The sequence below is a fragment of the Thamnophis sirtalis genome, unplaced genomic scaffold, assembly GCF_051295495.1.
Source record: "Thamnophis sirtalis isolate CommonGarterSnake01/CBP01778 unplaced genomic scaffold, rThaSir2_p1.2 scaffold_10, whole genome shotgun sequence".
Classification (NCBI taxonomy): domain Eukaryota; kingdom Metazoa; phylum Chordata; class Lepidosauria; order Squamata; family Natricidae; genus Thamnophis; species Thamnophis sirtalis.
Window position 1 is genome coordinate 51,036,870 of NW_028261390.1, and position 13,345 is coordinate 51,050,214.

Sequence of the window (13,345 nt, forward strand, 5' to 3'; positions counted from 1 at the left end):
AGAAAAATCCTCATTTTTCATGTTAAAAACTGAGATTAAACTATTGATTTTTATAATACCTCCCAACTTTTAAAAGTAATTTCACTCTTGATTGTACTTTTATTTTATTGTATTAAGAAATAATACATAAAATCATATTAGGTGCCCAGAGTTTTCTTGAATCAAGATGGGCAGAAATACATTGAATAACTAAATAAAATAAATAATGTACATTTCTTAAACCACTAAGCAATAGCAATAGTATTTAGACTTATATACTGCTTCACGATGCTTTATGGTCCTCTCTAAGTGGTTTTACAGAGTTGTCATATTGCTCCCAACAATCTGGACCCTTATTTTACCGACCTTGGAAGGATGGAAGGCTGAGTCAGCCTTGAGCCTGGTGAGAATCGAACTGCAAAATTGCAGGCAGCTGGCAGGCAATAGAAGTAGCCTGCAGTACTCATTCTTACCACTGTGCCACCTCAGCTCTTAACAATAATGCTCTTAATAATTTAATTAAAAATAGAACCAAAGCAGTAGTGAGATCTAATTTTTTTCCCACTGGTTCTGTGGCTATGGTGGCTATGGCTTGGTGGAGGGGGATCATGTGACTGGGTGGCACAGTGGTTAAATGCAGCACTGCAGGCTACTTCAGCTGACTGCAGTTCTGCAGTTCGGCTGTTCAAATCTCAGAGGCTCAGGGTTGACTCAGCCTTCCATCCTTCTGAGGTGGGTAAAATGAGGACCCGGATTGTTGGGGGCAATATGCTGACTCTGTAAATCACTTAGAGAGGGCTGAAAGCCCTATGAAGCGGTATATAAGTCTAACTGCTATTGCTATTGCTATAGTCAACTTTTTTTCACTTTTTAAAGCATTTTTTCCTGCCAGTTCAGGTGAATAGGCAGGAAAAAATGCTTTAAAAAGTGGGGGGGAAGTTTCTGATGATCATGCAACTCAGCTGTGGGCCACGCGATTGTCGGAAGCTTTCCCCCCACTTTTTAAAGCATTTTTTTCCTGCCTATTTGTCCGAACCAGCAGGGAAAAAATGCTTTAAAAAGTGAATTATTTAAAATTTATTTAATAATAAAGAGAACAAATATACATCACAAACCAACCCAATATGGTTCAACCTAAATGGACATACCAAAACTAGCCATTTGAAAGGATAGTAGAGTCAAGGTAACAATCTACCCTTGAATTGCAGCTGAAAGCTCATTGGTAACTTGTGTAGTTTGTGTAATAAACATTTTTTTCAGAAAACAATAGTGAGTCTTGTTAAAAAATATTTAAATAAAATCTAGCAAATTGTATGGTGATTTGGGGAGGGTTGGCTTTGACTGTGGTGCTGAACTGAAATGATGAAATCTCATATTACAAGTATATCATTTTTAAGACCTGAAAAAAATTGTATGGTTACACTGATGAAAAATTTTCTTGCTTTTAGTTTGGTGGCAACCAAGGAAATTGACAGTGCGAGATCCCGTAATATACCAATGTCTCCTTCAGATTTTCTGGATAAATTAATGGGAAGAATGTCTGGCTATGATGCAAGAATCAGACCAAATTTCAAAGGTAATTTAATCTTCTAGGTTATTTATTTAATTCCAAATTACTTTCCTAAACAACACATTTGCCTAAAACTGTAATTTAGATTATGGCCTTGATTCTATACATTTTAATAAAAAAAATATTTCTATCCATATTGTAATTTGGAAAGAATTGGCAAGGGAAAAGTTTAATTGAAGATGAAGCATTTTTTTAAAAGAATAGAATAGATACTGGATGAATTACAATGTAAAAAGGATAATTATGGAAATTTCATTTCATAACCAATGTGTTATTACAGTGAAATCTAGGGTCCTTGCAGCTATTAAAATCCTATTATTATTATGATTAAATGATCATGTTTTTGTAATTCTAGATAACATTAGTATTAGTGTTATCTAGATATTAGTAGTAATATTACTAATACTAGTAAAATTATCTGACTAGATAAACACAAACAAAAATCTATGAATAGGGATTCAGTGAAAATAAATGTATCATCCTGAAATTTAGAAAGTAATTTCATTATTCGTTTATTACTTTATGGCCCCAGGTAAATTTCTTTTTATGTTTCCTATGAATTTTTATTCATTGATTGATAATCTTCTTGTGTTTTTAGAATTTCATATTCATTTGATTGTGAATTTATATTGTATTTAATATTATTATTGTTGTTATTATTTTTATCCATACTGTGCTGGATTTTGTGTTAGTTTGTTTTTTAAAAAAAATTATCATTAAGCACAATAAGAATAAAAATTTGGATTGAACTCTATAATGGTATCTCGTTACATGTTTGACTGCATTGTATACTTTCCATTTCTAGTCAAAGCTAGAAGTAAAATCCATAGTAGAAAGTAAATACTTCATGGCACAATAAAAAACGAAAGATTCCTTAGCAACTTTTATTCTATAATTTTTCAGCAGCAAATAAATGTAACAAGCAAGCAAACAAATAAATAAATATTCTAAGCTGATATCAATGAGGATGGTCAAATGTCCAAAAGCAAAATAGTTGGGACTAAGCGTTGGCTGCTAAAGAATGGAAAGAAATCAAGGCATTTAAAATTAATTGTGATGGAGGGAAAATTGGTGATTTCACCAGAAAAGGGAATACATTCTTTAATAATCTAATTTTTAACAACTACATAGCAGGTAGTTCATGCTCCCCTTTACATTGGGAATTTAATGTATATAGAGTATGTGAGTGTTTCAGTTGCTTCAGTTATTTGATATATGTAAGAGATGACATGAGTTTTTTTTAATGTTTTTCTTTCCACATACTTGATTTTATTTGGCTGTTTTTAATGGATAAAGAAACGGGACGGCGTGGCTCAGTGGTTAAGATACTGAGCTTGTCGATCAGAAAGATTGGCAGTTTGGCGATTCAAATCCCTAGTACTGGATAAGAGAGTGAGCTCCCGTTACTTGTCCCAGCTTCTGCCAACCTAGCAGTTCGAAAGTACATAAAAATGCAAGTAGAAAAATAGGGACCACCTATGGTGGGAAGGTAACTGAGTTCCATGCGCCTTTGGTGTTTAGTCATGTTAGCCATATGAGCAGACGTCTTCGGACAGCGCTGGCTCTTCAGCTTTGAAACGGAGATGAGCACCGCCCACTAGAGTCAGGAACAACTAGCACATATGTGTGAGGGAAACCTTCACCTTTACTAATGGATACATAAAATAAAAAGAAATGCATAATCCAACAATGCAATGGGAGAAATTGTGTGAAGGTACAAAAAAGTATTAAAGGAAAGCTCCAAATCTACTGGAATCTTGAAAAGACTTTGATAGAATCAAAATCAAATATGAGAAAGTTGAAATAGTTAAAATAAGCATAAGATTATGCCTTAGTAGGACGGATGATCTTCTTCGGTGTGCTTTCATAAATATAAATCCTGAATTATAGGAATAATATAACTTTCCAAATACATTAGAAGAGAAATCTAGAAAAGCAATATTGAAATCTTCACACAGAAAAAAGCAGGAATTAGAAATACTATTAGAGTTACTACATCATTTTATTATGTGTGTACAATTCAAATAACAAATACTGTATTTTTGGAGTATAAGATGCACCGGAGTGTAGATGCACCAGAGAATAAGATGCACCAAGGTTTTGAAGAGGCAAATTTTTAAAAAAGGTAGGTAGGTAAGTAGATAGAGCAATAGAGAGGGAGAGAAAGAGAGAGAAATACAGTAGATAGGTAGGGTGAGAGAGAGTAGGTAGGTAGATAGATAAAGGGATAGAGAGAGCAAGAAATACAATAGGTAGGTAGGTAGGTAGGTAGGTAGGTAGGTAGGTAGGTAGGTAGGTAAGGAGAGAATGTAGGTTGGTAGGTAGAGGGATAGAGAGAGAGAAGTAGTAATAGAGAGAGAGAGAGAAATACAGTAGATAGGTAGTTAGATAGGGAGAGCAGGTAGGTAGGTAGATGTTTCCAGGTGTATTTATCCATTGCTGGAGAAGGAAATTGCTGACAATCTGCAGCACCTAAGACTTTGTTTCTGCTGGCACAGCACTTGATCAATATAATTCTCATCAATCAATTAAAGAGCTTTCCAAAAGGAAAAAAAAGTTTTTGCACTCTGTAAGCCTTCCAAAAACAGCCCGTTTTTCACAAAAACAGGCCCATTTTTGATCAAAAACAGACATGAATGGCCTTGGGGGAGGCTCTCAGAGTGCTCCTAGGGGGTAGGGGTAAAAATGAGCAAAAAACAGCCCATTTTTCACAAAAACCAGCCCTTTTTTGTCAAAACAATTGCATGCATAGCCTTATGGAGACTTATAGAGTGCTGCTGAGGGCTGGCGGGGCAAAAAAGGCCAATTTTTTCCTGATTTCTGCCCTCCACAGCCCCCAGAAGCTCTCTGAAAGCTTCCATAAGGGTATGCATGGCCATTTTGGTGAAGGGTGGGTTCGGGAGGTACAAAATGCTGTATTCAATGTATAACACGCACCCAGATTTTCAGCCTCTTTTTAAAGGAAAAAAGGTGTGTTTTATACTCTGAAAAATACGGTAACTATTTGAGTTAAGCGGTATGATTAGCACAATCCTTCCCAACTTTTAAATCTGGAGGAAACCTTGTATTATTTTCAGGCCTTGGAGAGCCCCTGCCATTCAGGCCAGACGCTGAAAAATAGTATCTTCATTTTATGTGTAGACCTGCATATATGCATTAAGAGTGTTCTTAAACTTAAAAATAAATAAAAAGTTTTTATTCCTCCCACCTTCCCTCCTCCCTAAATCTTTGTGGTGGCTCCTGCTTCCACTGGTGCCCAGGCCAGTCTCAGATCTCCTCAATCCACTTTGAGATGGAGTCCCCCAGGGCACTATACTTTCAGAAAAGCAGGCTAGTAAGCTGGCAAGCTGGCAAAGAGGCCTGGCATGGAGGTCCTGGTAGCATCTCTCTTGTGCATTCTCAACCATCTGCTATTCCTCTGTCCTTGCTCCCTCCTCATTTATCGGCTCAAGCTTTACTCATATTCCTGCTTGCACAGGGACCATACACTCCAGTGGGTCAACCTAGGGTTGGATGTTGGAGAATTTTTGTTCAGTCACTGTTTTGTTATATATATAAATCATGATCTGGAAATCCCTAGTAGCCTTTTGAAGAATCCTAGGTTTCCCAGAACCATGGTTGAGGAAACCTGGTTTAACATATATAAAATACTGTTAACATGAGTTTAAATTTATTTCAACAATTCCTTATGATTAAATACTTTTTCGCAATACCCTTATTGCGAAGGATTAGAACCGATTTACCAAATTGCTTCATTTGCAGACACAGTCTGCAAATCACACAAATATTATAGACACAAAATACCTAACAATGATATGTAGCCATGCAATGGTACACTGATCCTCAGACCATTAAAGATAAATTGGGATGGGTATAAACTTATATAATTACTTAAGATGAAAGATATTTCTAATATTGCATTATAATTTCACTACTTTTCATTCCTACACAACTATTACCAGAACTTAAGCATTAATATTTATTTATCATTGCTTAGCTTATCAACACAACTTCCAGTTCAATTTAATGTACAGCTATTCTGAACAAAAGATTGTTTCAAACATATAATTTCCCCTCCTTTAAAAAGATCTCAGAAAAGAAGATATAAATAGAAAGCTTAAGTCTTAGTAATTCATTTAGTGATTGGATTCTGAGACTTAGAATATATACAGTACAATCATCCTGATCTACTATATTAGGGTGTAGAATGGGACAGATGTAAACCCATTAGTAGATTTTGCAACTTTAAAATATTTATATGATAGTTTCTAAATACATCCCCCCCCCTCTCCCCTAGTGATAATTTGTGGTATTCTATAAGTACTTGGGTTCCAGTTAAGCAGAAAATAAAATAAAAAAAAATTATCTGAAAATTAAAAAATATGTAGGAATTATATACAACTAATTTAATTAACTCAACTAATTTTATTTAAATTTAATCAAAATTAAAAAGGAAGTTACCATGCTTCAAAATAAAACATCAGCTTGGAAATTTATATATATAATAAAATCTAAATAGATATCTTTCACCCTGGCCTGACTGATAAGGAGTCGAGCTCTGTAGCTCAATGGTTAACACATCTGCCTAAGAGGCAATAGAGTACAGGTTCGATTCCCAGCAAGGGTATGGCTAGCTGATGAGAGCTAAATCGCTTGAAATAGATCTATACTAGTCTCCCTTTATTTATTTATCAGCACAAATATAACAAATGTAACAAAAAGGCAACAGTAAAAAATATTGGGTTTCTGTCTGGATGGTCTCTTGTGACGAGCCGAAGGACAGAGAATGGAAGTGTGATCTTCCTCCCATATTTGGGCATACCAGGGGTCGTGACTTTATATATATATATATATATATATATATATATATATATATATATATATATATATATATATATATATATCTGTGTGTGTGTGTGTGTGTGTGTGTGTGTGTGTGTGTGTGTGTATAAATTTAACAATATGTCTCATGGCCCTTTAAAAAAAGAATGGCTACAGCATTATTTATTAGTTTATAAGTAATTGCTTATATCCACAAAAGAAGGGGAAGAGATGTAGGTAGATAGCAGGTGTCCTATGAGAATGAAGAACATGATAGCAAGTAAAGCTATTGTTTTTTTCCCCTATTGAATTAGTGTTTGGGCATTATAAATTGGGCAATTATGTCCTCAATAGGGTTTGATCATTCACATATAAAACATGGAAGTGATATTAAGATAGGCAACTAAAATCATATGATCATCTTCATTTCACTAAGATACATTGAACCATTTAGGAAGATGTAGTTATGAGAACAGAATTTAACGTTTCTCTTTAATTTAATGAGAAGAAGGCATGTTTCAAATTATTTTTAAAAATGTTAACACTATAGTAATTGCCCAGAAATGGAATTAATTCCCTTTCACTACTACATTCCTGTCATTTGTTGGAAATAATTTACATTTTATTTGTATACTGACCTGTTCTGACGCTCCCTAGCCTGTGAATAAACCAGAACACAGGCTTGGCTGATTGTCACTATTTAATTAATTAGATAACAAATCCTTTAGCTGAGGGCCCAGGCAACTCATGTTCAGGATAATCGCTTGGCAGCAACCCAGAAAGTTCAAATGAAGTAACACAGATGACACGGCTAGAATACAGACAGATTTCTTCAATACTAGTTCGAACGGTTGTTTCCTGCAAACGTCCCCTCCCAATGCCTCACTTATAAACCCTCTTGGGAGGGGCCCATCCACAACCACCTGTGCATAATTATCTTCTATGAGACTGCCTATGGAGTTGCTGCTTGCGTTTCTCAGCCTGTCTCAATCAAGCATCAGGGACAAACTGCCTTTGATCTTCCCCACTGCTCCATGCCTCAGGTGTCTCCTGGTGGCCAACCAGCCTCTCTGGTCCCAGCTCTGAGTCTGAACCCTGCACAGGATCCTCCACATCTTCCATGGCAGACTCATATGGTTCCTCACTATCCGAGTCGATCAGCAGCTCAACTGGATCCAGCCACAACACTATCCCTCACCACAGGACCCTTTTCCCGGGTCTCATGCTCAAGGTGTGGCCTTGAGAGATATTGTGCATTGTAGGCTCGCATTAAAGCGGGGCTATGTAAGTCTGTCACATCGGCCCAAGTTCCCCTGTCCGGCCAATTGTCCTTCCAGTCCACCAAGTACTGGAATCGTCCCTTTAGCTATCTCGAGTCCCGGATCTGGGCCACTTCATGCATAAGCTGCTTCTCCACCTCACACAGTGATGGCTGGGGCAGAGACAGTTGGCAGAGAGGACAAACCGACTGCTCAGGGACCAGGAGCAAGCCATGGAACACCAGGTGCACTTGCATCAAGCATGGCAAGGTCAGGTGATAGGCCACCGGGTTGATCACGGCCTCCACCAGGAACGGCCCAAGGTACCGGTGGTCCAACTTCTTAGCTGGTCGGTGGGACAGAAGGTGCCGCGTGGACAGCCACAAGCGATCTCCCACAGCCAACTCTGGCACCACACGCCGAGACCTATCCACCACCCTCTTGTAGTCCTCTTTAGCTTGATTCTGACAGTGGCGCATCACTTGGTGGACCACCTGGAGCTCTGAGAGGAAGTCCTGCACTGCAGAGACTGGGAAGTCGACTGGGGTAAGAGGAAAGAAGCAAGGGTGATACCCGATGTTAGCCAGGACGGGTGTCGTCCTCGTGGAGGTGTGCTGCGAGTTGTTGAATGCAAACTCTGCCATGGCCAGGTAGTCCATCCACTTGTTCTGTTGCTGATTCACGCAGCAGTGCAGGTACTGCTCCAAAATCCCAATCACCTTCTCTGTCCCCCCGTCGGTTTCAGGATGGTGCGCTGAAGACAAACAAATTGGGACGTCCAGAGCCTCCATCAGTGCTTTCCCAAACTGGGCCATGAACTGCATCCCACAGTCCGACATGACCCGATTGGGTAGGCTGTGCAGCTGGAAGATGTGCTGGATGAACATGCAGACGGTGGCACGGGCTGTCGGCGATCTCTGATACGGAATGAAATGCGCCATCTTCGTGAGCATGTCTACCACCATGAGGACCATGGTAAAACCTGAAGACGGAGGCAATTCCCATCAGAAAGTCCATGGCCACAGCTCCCCAGGGTCTGTCCGTGGTCGGCAATGGCTGAAGCAGCCCTGGAGGAGCTCCCATTGCTGACTTGGCCTGCCGACACTGTACACAAGAGGTGACATACATCTGTACATCGTGTCGTAAGTGAGGCTACCAGAAAGTATGGGATACCAGGTTCAAAGTCTTGAAAAGGCCAAAATGTCCCGCCGTCGGATTGTCATGGCACTCAGAGAGTATAAGTCCCTCGAGGGGCCCCGCGGGCACATAGAGCCTGTCCCGGTACCTCAAGAGGTCAGCCCTACCTCTCCCCTCCATTGCTCCACCCACTCGTCATCCTGCTGCTTGTCCTGCATCCAAGACTGTAAGTCCATGGGCTCATGAACTGCAGCGAAGGATTCGATGGGCAAAACTGTCTGGGGTGGAAGCGGGTCTGCAATGCAAGAGTACTCAGGTTTCCAGGACAGGGCATCTGCCCTTTGTTGCGCGCACTCGGGATGTAGGTCACTCTGAAATTGAACCAGGCAAAGAATAGGGACCACCAGATCTGGCGCTGGTTCAACTTGCGCACCGTTTTCAGGAACTCTAGATTCCTATGGTCCATCCGGACCTCGACTTGATGCCTGGCCCACTCCAGGTGATGCCTCCAGGCCTCAAATGCCACTTTAATGGCCAGTAACTCCTTCTCCCAGATGGTGTAATTGCGCTTGGAAGGATTGAGTTTCTGCGAGAAGAAAGTGCAAGGGAAAAGAATACTGCCAGAGGCGTGAGCCTGTAGTAACACTACACCCACTGTGATGTCTGACGTGTCCACCTCCACCACAAACGGCCGATAGGAATCAGGGTGTTTCAGGATTAGCTCCTTAATGAAGGCGTGCTTCAAGGCCTCGAATGCGTGTTTGAGCACCTGGCCTGTACAGACGTGATGGGTGTGGTCGACACATTGCAGGGACGGGAACGTGATCAGGTTCTGGGACCAATAAATTTGGGGGTCGTGCACCCACAGCCAGGCCAAGCCCAGAACCATGGGGAAGTGCAGGCCCGAGGCAATGTAAAACTGGATGGCCTCCTCGTGATCCCTGATGACCAGGTGCATGGGCTGCGTGGCGGCCTTAATAGGCCCAGACAGGAGCACCCGGCCATCAATGGTCTCGACCAGCATCGGTGGGTCCACCGGACACAGAGGGATGGCATACTTAGTCACAAACGCCTCACCTATGAAGTTCATGGTAGCCCCGGAATCGACCAGGGCATGGCCCGGAGTCCCCAGCGGACTACCAGACAGGAGAATTGGTGCTGCCAAGATCAAGTGCCAGGGAGGGCTGTCAATCTCTGTCTCAGTGTGCGCCCGACCTAAGGTCTCCCTCAGATTGGGCTCTGCCCGTTTCCCAACAAGTTGTTCTGGAGCTGAGGGGTAGACCTAGACCTCACAGCCCCCTACTCTTCTTGGCGCAAACCGCTGCCAAGTGTCCAAGATCCCTGCAATAAAAGCACAAGCCCCCCTGCACGCCATCTGTCCATCTCAGTTCACAACAAACAGGGTTTGGCAGCACCCAAGTCCATGGGCTCTTCCTGTGGTGCTAGGGTCTCCTGCAGAATTGGCACCTCTCTGGTCTCCTGGGACATGCAGCGACGCCCCCACCTCTGCAACCGGGCATCTATTCTGAGGCACAGGTGGATCAGCGCATTGAACGTTGGTGGCCTGTCCACCCGCACCAGCTCATCCTGCAGGTCGTCCGACAGCCCATCTTGAAAAGTGTCCATGAAGGCTGCCTCATTCCAGGCTGAATCTTGGCTAAGGAGCCGGGATTCACTGAAATAGTCCTGCAAGGAGCCAAGGCCCTGCTTCAGCATCTTGAGACATCTGGTGCCTGTTTCCTCCTTAATGGGGTCCTCATACATGAGTCTGAGGTGATCACAAAAATTGTCCAGCAGAGGACTAGCCTGAGCCAACAAAGGAGTCGCCCAACAAGCTGTGGAGCCAGAAAGTAAGCTGACGATAAACCCCACTTTAACCAGTGGGAAAGTCCCCCGCTCTCAGACTGATAAAGAGCTGACATTGTCCCAAGAAAGCTGGAAACATGGCTTGGTTGCCGCCAAACATATCCGGCACGGCAACCGGACATTTTCTCTGAGGCTGGGGGTGGGGGATAGCATGCCGTTCAAATGGTTGTTTCCTGCAAATGTCCCCTCCCAATGCCTCAGTTATAAATCCTCTTGGGAGGGGCCCATCCACAACCACCTGTGCATAATTATCTTCTATGAGACTGCCTATGGAGTTGCTGCTTGCGTTTCTCAGCCCATTTCAATCGAGTATCAGGGACAAACTGCCTTTGATCTTCCCACTGCTTCATGCCTCAGGTGCCTCCTGGTGGCCAACCAGCCTCTCTGGTCCCAGCTCTGAGTCTGAACCCTGCACAGGATCCTCCACATCTTCCATGGCAGACTCATATGGTTCCTCACTATCCGAGTCCATCAGCAGCTCAACTGGATCCTGCTGGGCCACAACACTGACCTATGATGGAATCAGGTTTTGAATTGGAGGAATAGCTTTGTGAAATAAAGTCACTTTTAGTCATTGTTCTCTAGTGCTGTACTGTCTATTGCAGGGGTGTCAAACTCAATTTCATTGAGGTCCGCATCAGAGTTGTGTTTGGGGGTCTGGGTGGGTGTGACCAGGGTGGGCATGGCCAGCTCAACATCACTCATGTTGGGACATATGCAGAGGTGGGTTCCATCTGGTATGGATCAGTAAGGACATACCCGTAGCGGAAATTGGCCATATCTTTCTGTACCGTTGACAATGGCAGCCTGGCCATGCCTCCATACTAGTACAGTCCCTGGCCTGTCCCTGCTCAGTCCCCCCAACCCCTCTCTCTCCCTGATTTCTCCCCACCCCATTGCAAGCAGCTGTCAAAGAGAACAAAGCATGGGGGCTTCTTCCAACAGCCGAGGAAGGAAGAGGAGTGAAGGCTTTGGCTGTTGGAAGGATACCCCGCACTTTGTTCTCTTTGACAGCTGTCTGGCTTGCAGTGGGGGGGGGGGAGAAATCAGGGGGAGAGAATGAAGCACAGGGGCTTCTTCTAACAGCCGAGGAAGGAAAAGGAGCAGAAGCTTTCACTCTTGGAAGCCTCCACTTCCTCAGCTGTTGGAAGAAGCCCCCGCACTTCATTCTCTTTTTCAGCTGTGATGGCCTCCTGATAATCTCTTCCAGCAAAGACGAAGCTCATGAGGGCCACATGCAGCCCTCCTGGGCTCTATTTTTACTAGTAGAGGCACTGCGGGCTGGTCCATAATTGTTTCCAGCAACCCTGACCCTGCAGGCCAGATCTAAATACCCTGTGGGCCGGATCCAGCCCCCAGGTCTTGAGTTTGACACCCTTGGTTATTGTATCCCTCAAAGTAAAATCAACTATTTTTCAAAAGCATTCAAATATTTGATTCAACTATCATGAATTCTTTATTGTTTAAAAACAATAGATCTAGAAGCTTGGTCAATTACTAATGGATTTCAAGAATTACCAGCATCAATCCAATATAGACACATGATTACCATGCCAGTATAATAGTCATTATTCAAACCATATCCTTAAAAATATTTTTATTTTCCACTGAAATTTAGCCATTTCATAAATTTTGCAAATAGTACAAATTTCATTTTCATAAAGACACTAATTTATTCATGCCTTAATGTTTTATAGGGCCTCCAGTAAATGTTACATGCAACATCTTCATTAATAGTTTTGGATCCATTGCAGAAACAACAATGGTAAGATGCTCTTACGGAAAATTCTACATATTAACATATTAAAGTTTATTTATTTAGCATATGGCATCATTGATATACAACTAAAACACATTATATATACAGACACAAACATAAGTTTAAATGAAATATCAGCATATATATATATATATATATATATATATATATATATATATATATATATGTATGTATGTATGTATGTATGTATGTATGTATGTATGTATGTGTGTGTATATATATATATATATATATATATATATATATATATATATATATATATATATATATATATATATATATATATATATATATATATTCAATATACAAGATAAAATATTAAATAAGGTAAAATTATAATAAAAATACCATAATGTAGCACGATAAGTCACCATAGGATAAATGTTATAATTCACTAGTAAGCTAACCATCTAACTGCAACCTATTGAAGTAACAGTTGCACCCAAATGACTTTGAAATAAGTGACTTAATATGTGCAAGAATGAGAGATGGATCAACTAAAATATTATGCATTTATTATATAATAAGTATACATTAGTCTATGTCAGTGTTTCCCAAACTTGGCAACTTTAAGACTTGTGGACTTCAACTCCCAGAGTTCTCCAGCCAGAAGAGCTAGCTGGAGAATTCTGGGAGTTGAAGTCCACAAGTCTTAAAGTTGCCAAGTTTGGGAACCATTGGTCTATGTAATTCCAATCATCCTTAATAAATATATATTTCTATACATTCTTTAGAAAAGAAAAAGAAATTCCAAATTCTCCTTTCATCAACCCATTTCACATTGCATAACATGTCAACTCATGCTCAGGCATACAGCTTATTTTCTGATTATTTTTGTTACCTTGTCATAGATCATTTTCAGAAGCACATCACTTTGTATAATACTACAACAAAATTAACCTTCTTCTGTAGCTACTTTCCATTTATTCTTAA

The 13,345-nt window shown here is 41.0% G+C and overlaps 1 protein-coding gene across 3 annotated transcripts in view; it reads left to right on the forward strand.

The window, feature by feature from the left end:
* Positions 1 to 13,345, forward strand: part of GLRA3 (glycine receptor alpha 3) — an 81,202-nt gene that overhangs the window by 36,149 nt on the left and 31,708 nt on the right. For 2 of the 3 annotated variants that reach the window (XM_087724570.1, XM_087724569.1), the window contains exons 2-3: positions 1,428 to 1,555; positions 12,330 to 12,397. In XM_087724570.1, the coding sequence (XP_087580696.1) occupies positions 1,477 to 1,555; positions 12,330 to 12,397 (147 nt within the window). In that variant the 5' untranslated portion in view covers positions 1,428 to 1,476. The remainder of the gene's footprint in view (positions 1 to 1,427; positions 1,556 to 12,329; positions 12,398 to 13,345) is intronic. The other variant, XM_087724571.1, reaches the window with a different exon arrangement.